Consider the following 25467-nt stretch of genomic DNA (forward strand, 5'->3'; position numbering starts at 1 on the left):
TCAGAGGCGTTCAAAGTTTGCACCACGTAGTTACTAAACACGCCACTACTGCGTCGCGAATGTCAAGCAGTGTTGTTAGACGGGCCCGGTTTTTTGCGCATGCATGGCTACAGTCAGCGCTGTAACTGGTGTACCGAGAAAGGGGCGCGTTGCGGGCTCGTCATATGATTAGGATAGGGTAAGGTAAATATACATCGATTTGTTCACGTTGCTTTCACTCAATATTTTTTTTTTCGCATTGAATATCTTTGTTGTCTCCCTCTTCTATATATCTCTCCTATATATCTTTTTTATTTGCTTAAATGTATATTTATTTTATTTTAAGTACAAGAATTTTTAAAGATTTCAAGCAACGCGAACTAATCTATTTATTTTAATATAGATTTATAAAATTCAGAAACAAAAGAAGCAATCAAAAAACGTCAGTTTGCAGAATTCCAAAATTGGTATGGGTTACCAAAGATCTCCTTTCTGTCACTAAGATCTACTTTACTGAAGCCTCATTTGACGCGCATGCGTGAAAAACCGGGCCCGTCTAACAACACTGATGTCAAGGTGAGTTGGCACTGTTGGTAGTGGCAATGGCACGCGTTATCGCGTTTTTAAGTTTCAGTTGTCATCGATTCGCTTAATGATAGCATAGTAATAGTAGATGATAGCGTAAGGTTTTTCGAACGTGTCGTCTAAGGCTGCCGTTCTTCACTCCATGTGTATTTATACCACGAGATAATACAGTCGATGAATACAGAACAAATCGTAGCAATATGGCACAACATATCAGAAAAGCGGCGTTATTTTTATTTACTCGAGAATGTATAAAGGAGTACTTCGACGAGTTCAATTTTTTCCATGGTACGTTTAATATTACAGTTTTGTTGTAAATTTCTTTGTAAATTTCTTGTGATTCTCCAACATTTGTTCTTAACGTTTTGTTCTTAACGTTTTGCTCTCAATGTTTCCAAATCGAGAGCAGAAATGTTTCCGGTGCGATTGAATTTTTTACTGTTAAAATTCTGAAGTCTAATATAGAGAATCTGCCAGCAATACATCACCGATTTTAATAAAATTTTCTGGGTGTGTGGTATTCACTCAAAAAATTTACTACAGTAAATCTGTAAGTTGCGACATTCTCGAAAAAATGACGATTGAATATTTCCAGCACCTTACAGAAGAACTTTACTGTTAACGTAAAAATGTGTTTCTATAAATCGTTACATCTACGATCTCCGAATAAAATGATTTTTTTATTGCTTTTTTTGTCTAGACATTTGTTAATTTGTATGCAAAACTCTTTGTCTAACGGAAAAATTGATAATTACAACAATCTCGACACAATCGTCTTTCGAGTTAGATGGGTTCCCACATGTATTTCACAAAAGATATTTGTTCTCATTTATTGGTAATATGGATATTTTGTCAATGAGCGCTAGCGTAAATAAAGAAGAGCTATAAGATTTTTTCTGTAACAGTACTATAGGTACTGGAAATATTTTATCATCATTTTCTCGAGAATGCCTAAACATTCCTTATGGCTGTATTATAGTAAATGTTTGAGTGAATACTACACATCCACAAAATTTTATTAAAATCGATGTACTGCTGATAGATTTCCCTTGTAAGTCATTTGCTCTGTATAACCTTATTATGCAATTTTTGACTATTTTATTATATGTAAGTTTAAAGTTTATTGGCTACTTGTCATGAAATCAACGATATTAAAAATAAGTTTTTTTAATAAATATAATTGTATGCAGATAAAATATGATTATGAAATGTTTCAGTCGGATGCTTCAAGGCAACGTTGAGCAAAGGTCTAGGACTAGGTATCATTGGAGGTTCCTTGCTTGGTTAGTTTTTACAAAAATATTTGTTTATTGCTTTGTGAAAATATGTATATTTTATAAATGTAATTTATTTTTACGTTTGTGTTATAAATGTAATGTTATGTAATTGTAGCAAACAATTTTTTTTCAATTCTTTTTAATTATACAGCTATATCTACAGTTTGGTTTAGTGTTTTATCTAAACAATGTTTTTATCTTGCCTATGTTTTATGTAAATATATTCTAATTTTTTTTCTTGTTTTCTTTTTAGTGAAGATACCTCAAATTATAAAGATTCTAAAAAATAAAAGTGGCGAAGGAATCAATATCTTCAGTGTATTATTGGATCTATTCGCTATCACCGCAATGTCTTCCTACAGTTTCAGCAGTAGATTTCCATTTAGGTAAATAAATAATTTATTTAATACAAAATATATGTCTGTGTTTATACACATGTGTATCAGTAAAGAATTTTCAGATTTCGCCATTTTTTGCACAAGTTTAATTATTGTTTATATTAATTTTAGTGCCTGGGGAGATGGAGTATTTTTGGGAATTCAGACTTTAATTATTGCGGTCCTAGTAATGCATTATAATGGAGATACAGCAAAAGCAACTGCATTCCTTTCTGCTTATCTAGCAGTAATTTGCGCAGCTAACAGTGGGTTAACGCCTATTCATGTTCTTTGGGCGTTCCAAGCACTGAATATACCCGTTGTCCTTTTTAGCAAGGTACTTAATTTAATTATTAATAAAATACATAATTAACACTTAATGCACCTTTTTTTTGAAATGTCTATATCTGTTATAATTGTAACATTTATGCTGAATGTTTATGAAGTCTGATTCTATCCTCTGTATTTTTCGGAATCAGTTTAAAAATTACGAAAAAGGTAAATTTAAAAAAGTGTTGATTTCTAAATGATCGAGTTACAGGAAACTCTGTATAAAGAAGAACATAACTTCTTGCTTATGTATAGATACATATATACATATAGCCTCAAAGGTGTCCTTATCTCAGAAATATGCTGGGTATACTCCTTTCGCCAAATTATTATTAAAACATATATAGAAATGATTTATTTTTATATATTAAACGTTAAATTTTTTATTATTAATATGTTATATGTTTCTTGTAATAATTGTGACAATATACAAAGTCTTTCAAAAGTGTGAAAATTCTTTAATATTTTAGAAAGTAAGTATTTTTGAAAGAATCATTTTAGACAAAAGTTGTAGGGTTTAAAAATATCTCTTTACAGATCCTATCATTTTGACTTTGGCGTCACTTAAGGTCAAAATAATAGAAGTAAATATACATATTTTATTAAACTCTACAACTTTTGTCTGAAACAATTCTTTTGAAAATGCTTAGTTTTGGAAATATTAAAAGGTTTCCACACTTTTGAAAGACCCTGTATAATAATTATAAACTTTTAACTATAGTTTTCCATATCACTCTTATTATAATTGTTAATGCGTTTTTTTAAAGTAGTTTTCCTACTAGGCTTATTCCACTAAAAAAGAAGATAAGTAAATAATTGCATAATGATTCTTGCTGATGTGCAATTCTTCCAATATATTTGATGCACATATTATTTTCAGTGTAATCGGACATATAGAAGAACGACATATAGAAGAAAATTAATTTTTATGCAAATCGTTATTTCTTTTTTTTTTAGTTTTTTTAGTTTTTTGTTTGTTTCTATATATAATTTTACTTACCTGCCTAGTCATAATTGATGACAAACATGGACAACTCATAGTACCAGTAAGCAGTGTTTGCCATTATCTATATAAAATTATCTAGATCATTATCTATAAAGAAATAGCTTTATCTTATATTTATCTGGATTATTATAATGTATATTATCTTCATTTAAGATAAAAGAAATATTATCTTTTAAATTATCTAAGATGATGCGAATAACAACGATAATAAAATATTGTCGTTAGTCTCAACCTCCAAGTTACCATTTATCCTAACAGATTTTTTCAGGATTTACTTTCTGAAATTTATTGTCAGCAGTGAAAATCTATAGATACGTAATGTGAACCATAGATTTTTAGTACTAGCAATATATATTAGAATAGCAATTTAAATCAAAGGAGTAGAATATAAAAATTGTCCCAAAATTATAAAACTCGAAAACTTTTACAAGAAACATTGTCAGTCATTATATAATGTAAATTATATTTATATATTCCTTCTACTTTTAACTTTGATTTTTATTTGGGTATTGATTTAAATTCAACGAGAAATATTTTTTATTACATTAAATCATTTGAAGAACTTTTATTTTAAAAAAATGATTTAGAAATAAAAATATGAACATATTTCATATCCTGAATTGTTTTGTGTTCAATAATAACAAAATCTAAAAATTATCTAGATAATTATAAAACTATATATATTTTTCTTTTATTTACATTAGATAAATTAAAATTAAATCATGTTTATTTTATGTAAAATACATTTACGTGTAATTTATTTCATCTTTAAATAAATTTTAAGTTATCTAAGCGCAACACTGGTAGAAAAAATGTTCAAAAAAACAAAGGTGTTCATTAAGTGTTAATTATCAGAACTATTCTTGAAAATATCTTGCTAAACTTTTCTTGTATATGTGACAAATATATTAATCCATAATTTTACAGTTAATACAAGCCTATACAAATTATACTAATGGAAGTACCGGCCAATTATCAGCAGCTACATGTTTTATGCTCTTCTTGGGTTCTCTCGCTAGAATCTTTACTTCCATTCAAGAAACGGGTGATACAACTATGATAACAATGTATGTGTGTTCCACTCTGGCAAACGGTATAATAGTGGCGCAGCTTCTTTATTACTGGAATGTGGATGTAAAAAACAAAGAAAAGCTTAAGAAAAAAAGCTAGAGTAAAAAAAATAGAAATGTTTATATATAGCGCGTGCAATTGATTATTTACACACCCAATTTAAAATAACGCGCGGCTGTAAAAAAATTTTGTATGATATTTTACAAGCTCAATATAATATGAAGACGAATGCTTGGGAATTACTTTCTATAAGGAAATAAATTTCTGAAAATGTTTTTCACATACATACATACCCAGATAATGTATTTGTATTTTGTTGTTGACACGTTGCTCGCAATTATAACATATGGTATCAAAATTGTAACAAGTGAATCCGATTGGTAGAGTCCGAAAATCAAAACTATACTTTATTTAGTTTCAGCGAAACCGAATATTTGATCAGTCTTTAGTTTCGACCGAATTTGAAACCGAAATCGAAACTCACAAAAAATATGAAAATTTTAGAAAGTCTAAAAAGAGTTACATACCTATAGGCGCATGCACAAAAATATCCTATGCGCGCGCATGTGTGAGTGTGCGTATTTGTCTAATATGATAAATACTGATAACACTGGGCGACGTGGCTTTGTTGTTCGAATAAAATGTATCGCGCTGGACACGAATCCGGCAATCAAATTGCTCCATCACATCAGGTTTTTGAAAAAAATGAGGTTAAAGGCACACACACACACACACATACACACATATAATCTTTAAGAACATAAATTATCAATAGTTTATCACATATTTAGTGTCATTATTACCTTTTTATTAGAGAATTACAATTTTTTTATTATGAACTGTGACACACTGATTCTACTATCTGTAGCATCACAAGTCATATTATCTTGCTAACAATAAAATTTTGAAACATAAAATAAAAGTATTTTTTAAACAAGTCTGGCAAATTATTAAAAAATAAACATTTTATATTAATAAACGTTGCAACTTCAGTTTCGGTCACGTGACCGAATCTTTTATTCAGTTTTGGCTGAAACCGAAACTCAGCTAAATCTTAAATTTTTGACCAAAACTGGCCGAAACCGAATATTTGGTTGGACTCTTATTTATTGGTAAAATTGATGTCTTCGTATGACAACTTTTGATAACGACATACCAGCAATTTATGTTCTGAAATCGTCTAATTTAAAATTGCTGTGGCTGTTACTATAATAATTTATAGAATCACACAATGCTTTGCCGAAATACGAGGTAACTTTTGGTGCTTGCCATTAAATTTATATGTATGCATTGTATGCAATATACAGGGTGATTATTAATGACTGTTTCCATGTTTTACCATAGGAGCATGATTTACCGATACATACGTATTTCTAACATATTATATTAGAAATTATAAATGCGTGCTCCTATGGTAAAAAGTGGGAACAGTCATTAATAATCACCCTGTATGCATGTTTCAATGTCGGTATATTCAAACTTATTGGAGACAAATACGCTGCAAGTTGTCAACCTCATAAGCAATCACAAATTTGCGCAATTTTGCTTAGGTACATTTGATTATCTGGGCAGGAATAATTTAGTATTACACATATATAATTTGGAACTGTAACAGTTAATTAATACCATTTTACAACCTGGAAATCAAAGTAGGAACAAACAATATTGTTTTATTAAAAGATGAGAAATGACAATATATTATAAAGTGTCACTTATTAAGCATTGTATAATTAGATAAGACTGGATTATTGACATAATCAATATGTTTGTTACTTTTCCAATATAAAACGAAACAATATCTTTTGTACTTATTTTACGGATTGTAAAATAAGAATTTCATATATTTTCTGTATTATAATTTATTACTGCAAATTCTTAATTTGTATTGTTAATAAAAACATTATTTACGTATTATATTGTTGAAACGTGACTAATTTCATTCCAATTGCAATTACTTTTGAGTCATGCGATCTGCAATAGAAATCATGAAACTTGTTAGTAAAATTAAATTTAAAATTAAAATTATGTTACATGACGGAAACATATACAAAATTGAATTTAAATCGGAGAAAATGCATGGCGTCGCAGTCATTTGCAAGACAGATCACTATGCTATTATACATGGTGTCTGCTATTATACAATATAATTTTAATTTTAATATCATCGGATTGCTTATCTCAGTGCTCGGAATTAGTGGCACATTTCGAGCCGATTTCCGAGGCGACGCCTACTGTCTCCCCTCGAGCCCCTCACTCCGCTCGCGGGCCTACAACCGAGCTGCCGGCCGCGCGTCAAATGTTGTAGCTCAGGAGCGTAGAGCGTCCCTTGTAAAAGAAATAGTCTAGGCCCTAGGCTATTTCTTTTACAAGGGACGCTCTACGCTCCTGAGCCACAACATTTGACGCGCGGCCGGCAGCTCGGTTGTAGGCCCGCGAGCGGAGTGAGGGGCTCGAGGGGAGACAGTAGGCGTCGCCTCGGAAATCGGCTCGAAATGTGCCACTAATTCCGAGCACTGGCTTATCTCAATAACTAAAAAAATATCTATTCTCTCTCTCTCTCTCTCCCCCTCTTCCTCCCTTTCCCTTTCTCTCTCTCCCCTCTCCTCTTTTCTCTCCCTTCCTCCTCCTTTACCCCTCTCTCTCTTCAGAGAATAGCAAAAACAGGCCTTTTCGTAATATCCTCTTTTAAAATATGTATACGAAAAATATTTTCTTTTATTGTTAGAATTTTTTTTTTTTTAAATAGTAATCTTTCAGTAAAATTATGATATAATTTAAGTAAATTATTTTATAAAATAGATAACGTCCATTTAACTTAAATTTTATTTTATAGTAAAATTCTGTAGCAAAGAATTAAAGATGAGAGGGAAATAACATTACAACTAGTTGGGCAAAAAGTATTTCAATTCGCAATCTTAATATTTGAATTATAAAATACAAAATACTAGCCATTTCGATTTGAAATTCAAAATATAAGTTGTATTTTATATTTAAAATCGAAAAATTGTCAGTATTTTATATATTATAATTAAAATACTAAGAATGCCAATATTTTGTATTTGAAATATTTTTTTGCTCAGCCTTGATTACAGGTAACTAGTCACCTTTACGAGACGTCATTACTTCTTTTTTATTTTAATTTTTTAAAATAACAATTTAATGACGTTACAATTTTGTATAATAGTAATCGAAAGGCTAGAGTTAAAGTAGTCATTTTTGACAATCAATTCGTTACCGTTACGGGTTGAATGGTGCGAGAAATCAAAGAAAAATCATGAATTTAAAAAATAGTCACAGAAAACCGGGAAAAGTTCAAAAATAAAAAAAATGTATTAATCCAATATTAAATTAAATTATTGTGAACTAATTCTGAATTTATTAGTATTATTTTTTTTTAATTATTAAATATAATTTTGTAAATTATTTAAGAAAATAGTAAATATTTTTTATAATTTTTAAATTTTGCAGTGAACAATTTGCAGAAATTAAATCATTAACAGACATAAAAAAGAAAACTATAATAATATCTTTTATATATTAACAATGTTTCACGTATCATTTATATAGCAAAATTATAAAAAAAGTTAAACAAATATTTATAAAATGTTTCAGTAATCGTCCATTTTCTGAACGCAAACGGATTTTATTACGTTTTATTTTTGTTTCGCATACAAATACTGTTGAAAATTTCGTAATAGTATCATGATAAAAAAATGTTTAGTCATACACACACACACACACATATAGACATATACAAAATGGTAAGAATAAAACATAATGTTTTAGTGAAATAATTAAATCTCAAATAAACAATGTGCAAACAATGGGTGAGATCAAGGCTATGAGCTACTTGACACTGCAAATGTTTCAAAGCATTGTTTCATCGATCAATTTTAATCAGTTGAATGCTTCGAGAAGCATTTGCAACGTCGAAACAATTTTAGAAAAAAATGAAAAAGTTAATGCATCTGGAATAACTTAATTATCTGTTATTTGTTTAAATAAGAATACAAGTAGAAAAAAATCAATACAATAATTAAAATATAATAAAATTATTATTGTTTAATTTTAAATCGTTATTCCAAATAATTATGTAAAATTAATTAAAACTGTAACATTTTTTAAATAAATTTTAAAATAAATAATAAGTAATTGAAAACTAAATAGCTTTAAAAAATCTATTAAATAATAGTTAAATACATAATTTTACAGATAAAAAGTAAATATATGAATTAACATTAAATAAATATTAAATAAACATTTAAGAATTGTTTACTGAAATAATTTTCTCACATGAATATTTCATAAAAAATAAATATTTATAAAATATTAAATTAATGTTAAAAGAATATTTACTAAAAACCATTTCCCAAATGAATAATTAATGGTGAATAAATGTTTACATAATAATAAATAAACGTTAAAAAATGTTTTCTAACACTTTCTTAAATAAATAATTAATGACAAATAAATATTTACAAAATATTAAATAAATTTAAAATAAAAGTTAACTGAAATTATTTCGTCAAATAAATAATTAATAATTAAATATTTACAAAAATATTAAATAAATTTTATACAATGTTTACTGACACCATTTTCTCAAATTAATAATTAATGACACATAAATAATTACAAAATATTAAATAAATGTGTAAAAAATATTTACTTAAATTATTTTCTCAAATAACTAATAAAAAAAATCTATTAAATAAACATTCAAAAAATCATTTTTAAGAAATCACTACAAATGACTATTCAATGAAAAAAAATACTAAATATTAAATAAATATTATTTTTCCAAAATGAGTTGAAGAAATGAATATTATGAAATAAAATAAATATTTAAAAAACATTGCTACTTGGGATATAATCACATAATTAAAGATATATAAATATGTATGAAAATTTGTATGATAATTATAAATAATTATAAATAAAAAATTTCCCAGGTTTGACAAGTAAAATCTATATGGTCAATTTTATTGTGGTTTTAAAGTTGTTAAATTTTATTCTAACCGTCATTAAACATATATAGTAAAATTCTAACCTTTATAATAAATTTTGATAAAAATTAAAAATTTATAGTATAAATAAACTCTGCCCATTTTGTATCACAAAATAAAGTTTGATAAAATGTTACAATTTTACAAAATAAATTTTAAAAAGAGGTATTTTCTATGTATCTCAAAAGATTATTGATAAAAACTATTTAGAACTACTTCGTCATGCGGGACGTAGCACACACTTACACAGGTGCGCGCGCGCGGACGTCACGTTGTTCGATAAAAGTAGTTTCGCGTTGCGCATGCGCCGCACGATCGTCCCGCACCATCGTTGTTTCCGCCTTCCGCCTTCCGTCGCGTCACAATCGTGACTCGCGCGACGTATTCCGACGTTTGTGCATGCGTTTGTTCGCGCTCCGACGATGTCTCGTGGCGCAGCGTAATTCTTGCCCGAGTTTCGTTACCAGACCGTAAAACATCGAGTGAGCGGTAAGTAAACTCGCATTTCGGGGCTCCAGTTCGAGTCGCGGGCGGCCGAGAGACGTGCGTTGGAAAGGTGGCCGATTTGGCGATGAGAGAGAGAGAAGTGCATCATGGCGCCGATGCCGTTCCCGCAGTTCCCGGGGCTTCCACCGTAACGACCATCTTGTTGTTGGGAGGAGAGATCGATATAGCGCGCGTTTCTTGCCCGCCTACGCGAGCGTTGTCGCAGAATAACTGCGGGCATCGTCCTCGCTCGTGGGGCCACGCTTGCGACGTTGGGCGTCGCGGACTTCTGCCGACGGTGCAGTCTGTACAGTCGCTTCGTCTCCGGACGGCGCGGTGGTGGTGCGCTGTAGGAACGCCTGCGACCTTTCAATAGCTTGACACGAATACCGCTAGACATTTGCTCGACCGTGCACGCGGTAATAAACGGAGACGTGGGACTTTTCGAATTTTGCTGGACGACAGTCCAGCAACCACGTTGCCGTTGAACGTTGGATATTTAGCGTTCATAAAGGACTTTTTAATGCATGAGGGAATAGTTAGGGATGCCTTTATGTAACGACGTGCCGCTATGTCTGTGTCTTTATTTTTCGAATACAATGTAACAGACACATTTGTGGATGCTCTTGTAGCCACAATCGAAGGCACGAATAATTCAAACGCAACGATTTTTAATAGTCTTACAGATTAGGTTCGTTTCTGCCGAGGGAGTATGGAATCTATGGATTCGCGGCTAGTGGCACAAGCATTGAACTACCATGGTCAGCAGTTGCAGAAAGTATGGGAAGGAGAGCGCAACGAAAATGAACTGGTCATGCTCAATCTGAAGGATCCTAGCTTTGAAATTTATCAACAACGGCAAAAGACTCTTAGGTATACATCAACTTTATCTATTATTAGATGATTATCTGGATGCATATCTCTACACTAGAATTTATTATCATTGAATGTTTTTCGTTAAACCTAGAAGGCTATTGGGTAATATCCATCCTTCTCACCAATTTGGTTCAAATTTTGTGATATTGTTTACTTTTATACCTAGAACATAAATATGAAAGAAAAAAATTGTTGCTCTGAAGCAGGTAAAAAGTTATAAAGTGTAAAAAATGACACTTAGAGACACAAAATGTTTGCTTTAAGAACACAAAAATTATATAAGAAAATAATTTGTGTTTTTAAAACAGACATTTTGTGCCTGTTTTTCTGCTGGATTCTTTGGTTTTACTGTCGTGTATCTTATAGCTTTATTTACATGGTCTCTCTATGATGTGTCTTTCTAACTTCACAAGTGTCATTCTTTTATACTATAACTTTTTACTAGCTTGAGAGCAATGATTTTTTCTTTCATATTTGTGTTCTATATATAAAAATGAACAATATTACAAAATTTGTATCAAATTGGTGAGAAGGACTACTTGAGTACTACCAGCTATTGATATTGAGTTTAATGTTTATTAATGAAAATACAAGATTTTCTTTTACTTTTATTGACAAAATATTAGGTGAGTTTTTTAATTCGTTGATTGGTCAATTACATTATGCACAAATACAACTTTGTTCCAAATTTAATATTCAAAACTCAAGTAATTTTTCTTTATGAATAAGAAACATTAAAAGATGTAATAAAATAAATTTCTTTTAAAGCTGCATTCAAAAAAATTCTGTTATCTATAATTTTGAATTTTAGAAAAAGTGAATTTTTTGGTAATTTTTTTGCAACATTTGAAACGCATTCTAAATTATCAATTTAAATAACTTATTAAGTTGGATGAAGGGGATAAAATATTTATGGATTGTACATAAAACTTGCATAATATTGTACTATTAAATAAAATTTTATGGGTCTCTTATAGTTTTGGAGATAGAGGCAAACGTCTGAAGCTGCAACAGTTTCTCACTAAAAAAGCTGACGATCTGTATGATAAAGCAAACTTAGAGAAATCAACAGACCGTAATAAGCTGGAGCTGGGAGACGAAGGTAATAACTATCATTGTCTTTTTTTTCATTCATTGTGTGTGTTTCGTTATGTGATTTATGCGTCTGTTGTGTTTCCAGAGTTTTATGCTACAGTTCCAGCACTCGACACTTTTGTCACCATGGAGAAGTCCCAACGCATCCGCAACTTTTTAGAGGTATAGAATGATTTAAAAAAAGATGCAAATGCATAAATTCATAAAAAATCTTATGACAATTCTAATCCAATGTTATTTAATTTATAGAGTTTAGTAGTTGGGGATGTAATTTTTGCACAAGTAATGGGCAAAAGCGCCGCAGGTCTTCTTCTGAAGGTACTTTGCAACTGCAGTGATTGTCCTAGAGTTGTCACTGAATTAGGAGTTAAGGTACATCAAAATACCACTTGTACATGACATAGACCTTTTAGTAATTACAAATGGACTATGTCCATTTTTAATTTTACTTGTTTAATAATAAAGATTTTTGTGTGTTGTATTAGGCACTAATTTTAAATACGGCCACTGTGCCGGCGGTGGACAAGAAAGGTGTTACAAGAGGCTACATGGCAAATGATCTCGTCTGCGTCGTAGTCAGTGAAATTAACGTCGAGGCCGAACGAGTTGTTGCAGTTATGAACGTACCTGCCCGGGAAGGGCAAGCGCCACACCCATCTATGGGACTTATCCATTCTGATGATCTTCCCGAAGCCTACAAGTAAGTTAACATCACAAATCAGCTAAATATAATTGCAAGTCTACCGAATCCATAATATGCTTCACTAACTCTCTTGTAAGTTGACTTGACTCTTCAGGAGATGTTTTATTCACATGTGATAAACAATGAGAGCATTTTGTGATGTCACACTTTTGTTCATTGTGTATTATAAGAGCATTTGCACTGTGAAATAGAATATTTTTTAAAATTTAATTGTGGTACATTGAGATATCAAGTTTACACTGATTTTTTTCTTGTAATCGTATGTTATTTATATCATAGTAGATTTTATTATTACGTAATTTGTCTTTACGTAAATTGTTTTTGATTTCTCCCTTTTTGTTTTTAAATAAGATAAAGATAAGGATAATACGGCTTGGTGGGAAAAGAAAGTTGAATTTTAACAGAAGCACTGTGATACTAACAAAATTAGGTGAACTAGTTTTGATTCCTCTTACACATTTTTATGAATTTAGGTGCCAGACACTATGTAACGTAAAAAGTTGATAGTATGATGATGAATTTCTAATGTGATACAAATGAATTCAAAGCATTGGTTGACATGGCTCTATTGCGCACATATTCTATCTACGTTTGCGATATATTTCAAAGCACCAGCCAGACTATGGCGCAAATGACTTTTGAAGTTGAATTTCCAGTATGAGACATTGAGCCTTGAGATCAAAATGAATTCAACAGACGGTAGGTATAACACTGATTTAAAGTTGTTTGGTCTCTTATAAGGATATTAAATGGAAAGTATATATATGTATATATTTATGCACATTACTGTATTATCTTAAATGTATACTAATATAACTTTTTTGCACAAATTGATGGCAAAAGGAATCCATATTTTCATGTCCGATCGTATTTTCCTTATTGAAGGTAAGGTAGAATAGATTTCTAATCCATAGAGAGACAATGAGATTTGAAGCAGAGACCAAACAACTCGAATCTTAATCGCCCAAAAACCTTTTACCTTTAATCCTCAAAAGAATCACGCCTTATCATAATAATGCCTTAATGTTTAAACTTACAGCTTATATTGAAAAATAAAAAAAAGTGATGTCATGTTGATAATTGACATCACAAAACAGATGAAAGTTCCACATCTAAAAAAATTTTTTTGGTCCGCCTTGGAAGATAATATACTCAGGCGTGGCTCCCAACCTATCCTAGGGTTTATGCAATTTATTTTATCGCACCAAAAAAATTTATAAAAACCGAAACCACACCATCGCTCGATGATAGGCCGTGTGCTTTTGTGTTGAGAAAAAAATCCTCTGATTACAAATGTGATACAAAATACTAGAAATATGCGTCTTAACGGTGAAAGGTGAGAGACGAGTTTACATAATATTGAGGTTTTCTTACCAATGTAAATTTATAACAATGAGATTATATTTGCTAATAAAAAGGAATCTTACCTTCTGCACCGTATCCCTATTTCGGACCCCTGCTGCTTCTTAACGGTACAAACGTAGATTTTAAACGACTCTAATATCAAAAGCTGCACAATAATCAATATGTAATGTAATACAATCAAGAATGGAATAAACATTTAAAGTACTTTTGGTATTAGTATCGTATCATTGATTAATACATGCAGATCGAAGTAAAGAAACGTCATTGTACAAGAATAAATGAATAATTAAACTTTGTTATATGTGTATATGGCAAGACTGCAACAATGCACACATAGATATGCATGTGCTTACAAAGCAGAAAAATATGGAGTGCGACAAGATGTCGGAGAGCAGGCGCACACGAATTGCCAGACAGGCGATGTTATTTATCGACAAGATCAATAAGGACTCGGCTGACATGATTATCAAGTCTTTGGTTTTACCGTTAATGAAGTAGCTTTGGTTTCCTCATCTTTGGCAAAGGTCACAATGATTTTTGCAACGTTCAATAATGAAATATTTTTCTCTGTGGTATAGGAAAGCGATGGACAACAAAGGCCAGAGTTATGAAACGCTGTTGGAGAATAGTACTGGCTTCAACAATCCAAACAACATAAAATATCTGTGCGACTTAATCGGCCTCGGACAAGATAATCATTCCAATATGGTTGGATTGAGGTAAGAAATATCGCTATAAAATTTATTTATATATATATATATATATATTGAGACTATATCCATGTATATATATATATATATATATACATGGATATAGTCTCAATATCTCTGTATTGTATGCCTAATTATATTTGCTTATTAATGTGCAGAGAAAGATTTCCGCCAAATGAATATGCTTCTGAATTGCGACAAGCACAAGCGAGCAAGTGGGCATTTCGAAGTGTTGCCGAGGGCATTGATCATTTCAAGGCCGGTCGTCATTCTGAAGCTTTCCAGTGCCTCAATAAGGCGCTCACTGTTGATCCTCGCAACGTTGAGGGTTTGGTCGCTCGAGGAGCATTGTAAGTTTACAGTTAACGTACGTGTAGCATGCTGATGTATGCACAGACACGTTAATATACTACTTTGTGTTGCAGATATGCGAATAGCGGAAGTTTCAAGAAGGCAATTGACGATTTTGAGACAGCCTTAAAATTAAATCAAACACATGCAAATGCTCGTAAGTATATGGCGGAAACATTAGTTGCGCTCGGGCGCAGTTACGAAGACGAAAAAAAATATGACGATGCACAAAAAGCATATGAGAATTGTTTGGCGATTGCGCCATTTCATGAAGAAGCGCGAAGTTCCATTGACTACATAAAAGCTAAGACTCTCACATCTTCGCTGAACCCCCTGGATACTTTTAAGGGTTTCGAAGCTGAGAATGATGTTGCAGAAAACAAAAAAGATAAAAAGAAGCGCAAGAAGGAGAGAAAATCTAGAACAAAGAAAAGACAAAGATGGAGCTCTAGCTCGAGCTCTTCATCCACCGGATCTTCGACTTCTTCGAGTTCAGATTCGAGCAGCTCGTCATCTTCGGGAAGCTCACGATCGGCATCCCGGTCACCAAACCGTAAACGCAAACATAAGAAAGATCATCGCAGCTCACTTTCGCCGCTTAGTAAGCGCATGGCTCAATATAACAATCCTCCCGCTGCGACTGCCACTACTCACGATACTATCGCGCCAGCTTCTTACACCACAAATACACGCGAAAAGATGGATGACTATGAACTTAAAGTACGCAAATTTCTTGAGCAAACCAAGGACGATTCTGATTATGAAGATAAGGCAAGTGTAAATTTTATAATTTGCTTAATTGTAATATATTTAAAAGTATGCAACATAAAATTTAAAATGCAAAATTAATTTTGTATAGGTAAGAAAATTCTTAGAAGAGACAGCAAGATGGAAGAGGGAAAGAGAAAAGGAAAAGAAACACTCCGAAAATGAAAAAATGAAGAAAAAGAAGAAGAAAGAAAAGAAGGGGAAGGATAAGGACAAGGAGGACAAGAAGAGTCGAAAGAAGAAGAAGAAAGAAGAACGGAAAAAGCGTAAAAACAAGGACAAGCTCGAACGAGATTTAGAAGCGTTGAAAAAGTCGTCTTTACCGGATTTGGAACAATTAGAGTCCAAGCTCAATGCTTATTATGCGAAAGTTGAGAAAGACTGTGCGGCGCTTAAAAGGTTGGAACCATTGTTATAATATTTTCTTACAATGAGTTAAAATTTTTTTTTTTTTTACCTTCCAGTTTGATTTAAATTCGCGTTGTTATGCAATCTATTTTGATTTACACTGTTTTCATATCCCCAGCTAACGCAAATAAACGGAAATAGCTCGGCTGTCAGATATCATATTCTACTTATGGTTTTATATTTACTAGGTATGTAGCACAGTATAATGACATACCTTCCCCTCTTAGCAACGCGGAGAAGCTCGCTGAAAGTTCACGCAGAGAGGAGGAGCTGCGCAGAGAGAGGGAAAGAGAAAGAGACGAAGCTTCGAAGGCATATCACGAGAGGGAATCCAGGGTGCCGCTAACTTCACAACAAAGAAAAGGTTTATATAAATTGCATATTAACCCTCCGCAGACACCGCTGAATTTCACTGCTTTATTAGACATCGTGTATCGTTGAAGAAACGTTGTATTTTACAGAGTTTTTGTGCTAAAAACATCTGAAAAATTTTTTCTATTTATATTTAGAAATACGATTTCATAGTTATTTAATTTATTGTTTTTATGTGTCTGATTTTGAGACAGAAACTGTGAGATTCATTGTCGCAATAAAAATTTAAAATAACTTTATATGTGCATATAAAAAAATTGTAGTTTAAAACGGTCCAAGATTAGTACTTACAAAAAAAATAGTGTAATGGTGCCTATTTAAAAAACATAAATTATTTGATAACCTGAAAATCAGTAATTTGATTCAAAATAGATCTGTTATGAATTTCTATACCAATTATGATAAAGATAACTTGGATATATCTTAAAAACGATTGATTTTTTATTTATGTTCACTAAGGTTTTTTTTCAATAAAAAACTACTATATCTACCATATAAATGCTGAATAGTTTTTTTTAACATTATATATTTTAGTGGACATGACAAAATGTAATGTCTTTTGGCCGATAAATTCTTATTGTTAACTTTTTTGGGATGGGAGAGGAAAGCTGAATACTTTTGTTTATAGTTATGCATATCTTTATGCATGTTTAGAAAAATTACTTTATGAAAGTAGCTACAAAGTAATTACAGTTACTTACAAAGTAACAAGCAGTTTTATTACTATATTTTTTATTACTATAAGAATTTTCCCACAAGAGAAAAATCAATACAGAATTCTGTTTTTGTTTAAAATTCAATGAAAAACAAAGATGAAATTACTGTATTGATTCCTGTATCGGTTTATGTTATTTGCTGGAAAGTCTGCTGTAAAGTATCTCTAAGGTGCTAATCAGCATGCTGAGATGTGGCGTCTGTGTGGCTCGTCTTAGAGGATAATGTGCCAGCAACCGATTTTTGGCAACTTTGCATAGAGGGTGATTTAATGCACGACAATGTACTACTACACTTGCTCACTGATAATAAGTAGTTAAATAGTAGTCAATTATGATTTGTTCTTATCTTTACATCTAACTAATCATGTTAAATTGATAAATAAGTTTTAAATATGTAAAGTAACTAAAAGTAACTATTAACTTAGTTATTAGTTACCATAAAAATATAAGCTAAGTTATAGTAGTTACAGATGGAAAAAATAACAAAGTTACAATTAGTAAAAAAAAAGTAACTGTAACTTTGTTACAAATAAAGAGTTATTTTCCATTCTTTATACCGACTGATTCAAGATCGAAAAAACACCAGAGTCTTAAAAGACCTACGATGTTTGCGGAGGGTTAAAATATATAACAATATCAGAAATTTTATCATAAATTGTTGTACAGAAATCCAGAGGAAGCCACTAACGGACATATTTGAACAAGAATCCCAATTAATTCATCCCGAACCGAAACTCCCTGCACTAGACACTGCTGCATTAAATGCAAAATGGAAAGCTGCGCAAGCTGCTAGGTAAGTAATTAAAGATGCATAACAACAAAATATTTATTATTGGGGAAAAATCAGAATTTTCAGAGAATTAATTTTTTATCCTTGAAAATGATGGATTTTCATGGAATTTTATTGGTATTTAGAGAAATTTTTGGTATTTTATTTTTAAATTTAAATTCTCCCTCTTTCTAACAAAATTATTTCTTTGATTTTTTTCTTGATAACGCAAAATCGATTAGCAATGAGTATAGTGTATATTTCATTTACGTACGTTCTTGTGTGACTCGCGAGTTTTTTTAATAAAAAAAAGTTGTGACAAAAGATGGGCATCGTTTGATCATCGTGAAATTGTGGATTAATATTATATTATGTTATGCTATGCCATATTTAGTTTATATTATTTCCAGGAACATTATTTCATAAAAATAACGCGTTGTTATTACTTATCTATTTATATTGTGTATTACCATTATCGTTATTTTTTATAATACTAAAAAGTAAGATATTGAAATTACATTATTTAATAATCAAATGTAATAATCAATATGAACTCTTTCTCCTGATATGAAAATGTATAAACTTATGCAATTGTATTTAATGCAAATAATCTTTGATACAGCGCGTACCATATGTATTGGTTAACTGAAGAGATAAACAAATCTTAAATAGGTATAAAGATAAGAAACTAAAATAACGATAAAAGTAACGGTAGAATTTGTTACCGTTATTATGAAAACGCGATTATTATCGCTGCAGAAAATGATAATGTTATTACAAGTAACGCGTTACTTCCCAGCCTTTATTTTTTTTAGTATCTTTCCAAATTTTTTAAATATTATCTCAAATTTAATGTTTTGTTAATTTTCTTTATAAAGTTAATATTCAAAACTTAAGTAGCTTTTTTGTGGTTGTATGATTAGGAAATACTAAAAGATATACTAAAATAAATTTATTTTAAAACTGCATTAAAATGATCTAATCACTTGTAATTTTTAATAAAATTCTTGAAAAATCTGGGATCTTACAAAATTTCTGAAATTTTTTTCCATAATTTGAGTAAATAAATTATGATTTTACAATAATTTGCATGATGTATCAATTTCATATTTTACATGGCTACGAATTTATTCTCATGTATGTTTTCAGACAAAAAGATGTTCCTTCTCAAAAATGGCAAGATGTCCAGTCGGACAGCAAGAAGTTACAGTCTAATGTCTTCGTGGACAGCGACGAGGATGATGACAATGAATTGGAGGAAAGATTGCAACGTGCTGCTCTTGAAAAATCTATGAACATACGCAAGCAAATGCAACGCGAACTTGAAAAAAGAGCGCCACCTCCGCAACCTACACCAACACCGCCGCCGCTGCCGAAAGAACCTCCAATTCCAAAACAGGCACCAGTCAAGTATCCTACACCGCAACCACAGAACAAGTTCCAATCGTATAAAGATCCTGCTATGTCTGTTTCACAAACTACACCGACTAAATTCGGCTCTAGCAACAATTTGGGTGGTAAATTTCAACCGATTGGTCAGAACAGCGGAACAGGACATCCGCCGGAACCACCACGTCCTCCGCCGGCAAAGAACCAATCTCAATCCAAAGGCCCGAGAACTGATTCCGACAGTGAAAATGAACGAGGCCATCGACAAACTCCGAAGAAACGCGACTCTAGCAGCAGGGGCGGCATGAATAAACGTATGAGCAGGGATCGTCCGGCGAAACGTTCGCGTAGTCGCTCTCGCAGTGTTTCCAGTTCCGGATCGTCTAGATCTCGTTCACCAAGACGCAGTCGTTCGCGTTCATATTCGAATCGACGATCTGGAAGCTATGAAAGAAAGTACAGTAGATCTCCTTCGGGTACATATAGCCGATCGCGGTCACGATCGAGATCCAGATCATATACCAGAAGTCGTAGCCGCAGTAGATCAGGCGATCGAGGTTACTATCGCAAGAGACAATTCCGACCATATAACAATCGCGGCACGTACTACAAGCCACGCTTCCAAGGTTTTAACAATCCAAATCATCGTGGCGGTGGCAACAATTTCCAGAATCGAAACCGCTTCTATAACAATCAACACAATAATCGTTTCGGCAATCGTCGTGGCGGTGGTTTCAACAATCGCGGTGGTCGTGGCAACCGCGGTAACCGTGGCGGCAGATTCTTTCACAACAAACAAGGCTTCCGTGATTTCCGCGATAGGCGAGACTTCAGGGATCGCCGTGCCTCGTCGCGCGATCGATACAACAGTGATCGCAGTTACTCACCCGATCCAATGAGGAAGGTTGACGAAGCGAAGGAAAAAATCAACAAAATGCTTGAAGGAGGCGATGACGGTGAACATCAGCAGGGTGGCAGCGGTGGTACGACCGTGCCACCTAACAAGAGACAAGCCGGACCCTTGAGCGAAGGAGAAGAAAGGGACGATGACGACTATGAGAGATGGGGAGAGGGAGAGGGGGGCGATGCAGCTAGTACCAAGGTTGGTTAGACTTCGCGTAGGTTTTCGGCCAACAAAACGATCAGCTCATCTTTACGATATGACATTCATGATAAATGATGATATAAAAGCGAAGAATAACAGATGAAGAAAATGACGATAATGATGATGATCAGCCACACGCGCAAGGAAACACTATCCACGAGCCAACTAAATCTCGTTTGTTGCCAGAATGAAGGAGTTGAACCTGTCGACGATAACCTGGAAGGCAAGGAGTACTTCATTGAGCGCATGAAACAACGAAGCAAGAACGTTTTAATGCAGAGAGCCATTGCAGCAAAGATTTGGTAGTTACGATCTATTATCCATCGTCGCTGCTTCTCTGTGATATAGTCGCTTTCCTTCCATCGCCCGCACTCTGGGTAGTCAACTGAATGAAATGAGGCACGTTGATACACTTGTGGCTTGAATTCCTTCTATTGAATCGTAACTATAATGGCCAAAATTTTATTTTTCAGATGTTAATTTTATTTTCGATGATTTAAAGTTAGTTTGATTTAAACGTAAATCGAATTAACTTAAAATAGTAGTTAATCCAATTATACATATAGTTATGAATATTAAAATGATTCACTTCTGAAATTTTACTTCAAGTAATTCCCAAGATCGAGTAAAAAAAAACTTACGTCAATATAGTCAAATATTTAGTTTAAATGTTTAGTTGGTTAATATTAATGTGCATTCATATATTCATTCAATTTAGTATATAATTTATATCGTTATCAGTTCATTAACACTCAATAAGTACTCGATTACAGGCTACACAACGTAATTGGCAAGTGGCTTTTCATTATCATTCGTTATCAGAAGCAAATGATCTTTTCTTTATCCAATAGCGTACATTTATTTATACATTGAGAAAGCATTTGGAAACAAATTGAAGCAAAATTATTCAAAGGAAAAATCATGCATTTCCGATTCAAAATTTCTTCTAAGAATTAACAAGTCATTGCTATATATATATTCAAATGCCTATCAACAAACCTTTTATTTCGTATCATCATAATAATTAAAATAACTATTGTAATAAAATTAAAGACAAAACCAGTAACGAAAACTTCTCCAGTTTTGAGCATCTTGGTAGAAATCCGTTTTCGAAAAAATTAAGGTTCCTTAATTACTCCTTATTATTGTTCACTTTAAACCGTAATGCGAGCGACTTCATTAAAATAAGATACTTATGTATGTTATATGTAACGAGTTTACTGTACAATTGAAAGTCCCATAAATATATAACACTGCAAAAAAACTGCAAGACTCATTATTTTCCGCTGTAGGAAATGAACATGTATCATCTCCCCTTCCTGCGTGCTTGTACATATATCTAACAGCCCTTTTCAGTCACGATTTATAGCATACCAGTATCGCTCGCGTTAGACTGCATACGAGAAAACTAATTGTAGCGTTTTGATATCCAGACTTTGCACCAATGTGATGATATGCCACAAGTTACTTAAATTCACCGACAACGTGCGCGGTTTTTCATACACCGCTGTGAGTACATGATGAAATTCTTTGTTTGCGTTTTCGCCATTTTCGCTGGTGTTCATTGTTCCAACGATTTGGGCAACGTGTTATTGAAGACCAAAGAAAGTAAGTACTGTACAATACAGTCTTTCACAAATCCGACATCTCAAGTGTACAGGATAGGGTAAATTAATATATATTTTTATTAAATTAAGCTAATATTAATAACTTATATAATTAATTTAATTACGTTTAAAGTTAGTTGAATAAAAAAATTAACTTGGTTGAAACTTAGTTTGAGATTAAATTAAAAGTAATTTTTTAAATTACAACATTCTAAATTAATATAATTAAATAATGCTTTTAAAAATTAATTTTAACTTTAGAAATTTTAGCTTAAAAATAAAATGAATCATCAAATAAATTTAACACTATAAATTAATTTATGTGAAATAAATTTTTTTTGTTTTATGAGAATTTTTCTTTTATAATTTTTTGTTTTATATAAGTTTTTAATAACTTAGAAAAGAAGTTAATAAGTTAAAGTTTATATTTTAAAAATAACTAGTTGAAATTGTAAATTAATTCATTTAAAATTAACCTTCAACCTGTAAAGGGGCATCATTTTTATCCAGGTGAATTTTAAAATTATGAATATGAGACAAATGAGTATGGGCGCATCGTTCTTATGTGTGACAGAATTCTGTAACTTTTTAGATGTAGATTATTAGATTTATCAAGATCTGAACGTATCTCTTTCTGAGGAGTGTAAGAAACCTGAGGATAGTGAATGTTCTGAGAATCCGAGCTGTCAAAAAACGTGCGAGAATACAAATCGTTGAGAAACGATGACTTGCGTCAAGACGAAGATCTGCATTCGGGGCTGCGTTTGCAAAGACGGTTACGTGAGGAATGATCGCGACGTGTGCGTCAGGGAAACGGAATGCCATATTAACTCCTCAAACTAGAAACACGAAAGACAGAGCTCAGGTAAGTCGCGGCTAGGGTTGCTAGATCTAATACCAATATTTCTGAGACATGTCTGAGGCGATGATTGAAAAATGGATTAAATTATTAAAAGTATTTAAGTCAAATCTTGTATCAGTTAGTGTCTCCACATAAATTATGGGTACAATAAAAATAATTTTTTTTTTAATAACATTTTAAACTGAAATAACTTTTTTTAAGATAAAAAGTTAAGTCGAAAATTAAAATATACAGCTTTTATAAAAGTTTTTTTCTGGTCGTTTAGAAAAAAATTTTTCAATAGCACAACTAATGATGTCAGAACACGCAAAGCACAGCGTTGTGGACGCGCTCGTGTGTGAATCGCATAAGTTCGTATAAAATTAATCTTTAATATAAGTATCGACGGTGACAATTGCGAGAATTGGCTTAAAAATATGAAATGAATCCTGGAATATTTAAATTATGCATTTTCAGGACAGAAAACTTCAATTACTAGACATGGGATCGGACGAATTCCAGAACTTTCCCGGAAATCCCGGCTACCTGGCAACCCTAGTCGCGACGTGGATGTGAGAACAATGGCGGATAAAACGCCTAATATAGTGATTTATTTTCGTCAATTTCTCTAGGAATCTCATCTTTTTTTCAAGACAATTTTGCTTATGTACCGCATAACTCCTGAATATGATTATACAGTGTAATCGAGTGATTCAACGTAAATGAATCTCGTCGACGTCCCGAAATAAAAACGATTACCGAGAGAATACCGCGGTATAATTTAAATTGGATAAATTATGCATTCCTCAAACGTGTTTGCGCTCATCGACGACGATGCACCTGCGTACGCGCGCGCATTCCGTGCGATAAACGGCGGCCGCCGTTTATTACTCGCTCACTCGGACTCGCAGGAGCTGACGTAAAAAGGAGCACGTAAGTGCAAGTTTTATCGTACCGAGCTATTTAAATTCCATTTCAAATCCACCGAAGCCTTGAAGCTGCCCGAGGGCCCCTTCGTCTCCGCTCCAGTGTGGAATCGAGTACTTAAGGCTCCCCATCTCTCTCTCTCTCTCTCTCTCTCTCTCTCTCTCTCTCTCTCTCTCTCTCTCTCTCTGTGAACAATTTAAAAGGATCAGTCGCGTGCGGTATTTAAGTTCGAGGGAGAAAGGTCCAGGAGCTGCAAATTTGTTTATCGTTCTCTCGAGGACAGATCGCGCGGCACGCGACGCGTTCGGAGGGGAAAGAAGTCCCTCTCGTGTCGAGGGAACGGAATTCCAACGCTTTGCAAAATCCCACGTTGCGCTCCTAACTCGCACGACTCCTCCGGGGCTCCGGTGTCGGTGGCATCGTGCAACCACGCGCACGCACACAGGCCTTCGCGCCAGCCTTCGTAGTCTTCGTACCACGCGCGACGACTCACACGCACGTGGGCGCGCGCGGTCGTTGCTGTTTAGTCCACCCCGATCCACCAGCGGTCCCCTCGTCACTCCTTCCCTTTTTCATTCTTTCTCTCTTTTTCTGCGAGCTCTGACTTCCTCCCGTACAGGCGAACCAGCCTCGGTCGGCCTCGGCCGTCCTTGCCCCTTCCGCTAGGCAGCACGTCTGTTAGCCGCGTCTACTAGCTAGCGCGAAAACATCAACTCGCTCAAATCAACGGAGGATTAGAAAGGCTCGCGAGCCGGGCCCCGTAGTGATGGGCCCCGTAGTGATGGGCCCGATCCGATTCTCGTCTGCACGCTATCGAGCGATCGATCAACTGTATAAGGGCACGGAGAGGAGGATGCGTAATAAAATTCTTTATTTCTTCGAGAGTGCGAGAAAGCTCGACGAGACACGGGCCAAAGAAGAATTTATGGTACGCGCTGTTAGCACCTGGAAATACGGATACCACCGGGGATTGCGATTAGGGTCATTGCAGGATTGTCTGATTTACGACCTCATTTCAGATAGAGCGAGATTACGGATGAAGCGGGATATTTGAGATAAATATAGCTCGCAGTTGTGTTCACGCATCTTTCGAGGGTCGCCAATAAGTACCCGAAAGGTACTTAAGGACACAAATAATAAGATTAGTACCTATTTAAGATTGCGGATACGTTTGCCCCGTTTACGCTTCCAAATAAGGGCTCGAACGATCTTTCGCGCCACATTTCCTTTTCAACTCTTGTGTGTCGAGACTTCGTTGAAAGTCTCGAGCGAGAGATCGCAACCGTAATCTCGTGTAAATCTGTCGCAATCTAAGCGTCTCGTTATCACCGCGCCAATTGTACGTTTC

At 33.3% G+C, this 25467-nt stretch overlaps 2 protein-coding genes across 4 annotated transcripts; both read left to right on the plus strand.

Moving 5' to 3' along the window:
• The first annotated feature begins 517 nt into the window (after positions 1 to 517).
• Positions 518 to 6539, plus strand: LOC105194253 (mannose-P-dolichol utilization defect 1 protein homolog). Its single transcript, XM_011159091.3, has 5 exons — positions 518 to 852; positions 1782 to 1847; positions 2095 to 2227; positions 2351 to 2555; positions 4482 to 6539. The coding sequence occupies exons 1-5, from the start codon at positions 765 to 767 to the stop codon at positions 4722 to 4724; spliced, it is 735 nt and encodes a 244-aa protein (XP_011157393.1). The 5' UTR covers positions 518 to 764; the 3' UTR covers positions 4725 to 6539.
• Positions 6540 to 9962: 3423 nt separating this feature from the next.
• LOC105194252 (tetratricopeptide repeat protein 14 homolog) lies at positions 9963 to 22008 on the plus strand. Of its 3 annotated transcripts, none has more exons than XM_011159088.3 (14): positions 9963 to 10120; positions 10796 to 10990; positions 11971 to 12095; positions 12174 to 12250; positions 12338 to 12460; positions 12574 to 12788; positions 14735 to 14875; positions 15025 to 15216; positions 15292 to 15988; positions 16077 to 16384; positions 16582 to 16757; positions 18148 to 18274; positions 19400 to 20741; positions 20931 to 22008. In XM_011159088.3, the coding sequence occupies exons 2-14, from the start codon at positions 10830 to 10832 to the stop codon at positions 21048 to 21050; spliced, it is 3804 nt and encodes a 1267-aa protein (XP_011157390.1). In that variant the 5' UTR covers positions 9963 to 10120; positions 10796 to 10829; the 3' UTR covers positions 21051 to 22008. The 3 variants fall into 3 exon arrangements, with proteins under 3 accessions (XP_011157390.1, XP_011157391.1, XP_025992549.1); XM_011159089.3 differs by having other exon boundaries at positions 16621 to 16757; XM_026136764.2 differs by lacking the exons at positions 9963 to 10120; positions 10796 to 10990; positions 11971 to 12095; ... (1 more) ...; positions 12338 to 12460; positions 12574 to 12788 and adding an exon at positions 13831 to 14127.
• Positions 22009 to 25467: the final 3459 nt, after the last annotated feature.

The sequence above is a fragment of the Solenopsis invicta genome, chromosome 9 (assembly GCF_016802725.1).
Source record: "Solenopsis invicta isolate M01_SB chromosome 9, UNIL_Sinv_3.0, whole genome shotgun sequence".
Taxonomy (NCBI): domain Eukaryota; kingdom Metazoa; phylum Arthropoda; class Insecta; order Hymenoptera; family Formicidae; genus Solenopsis; species Solenopsis invicta.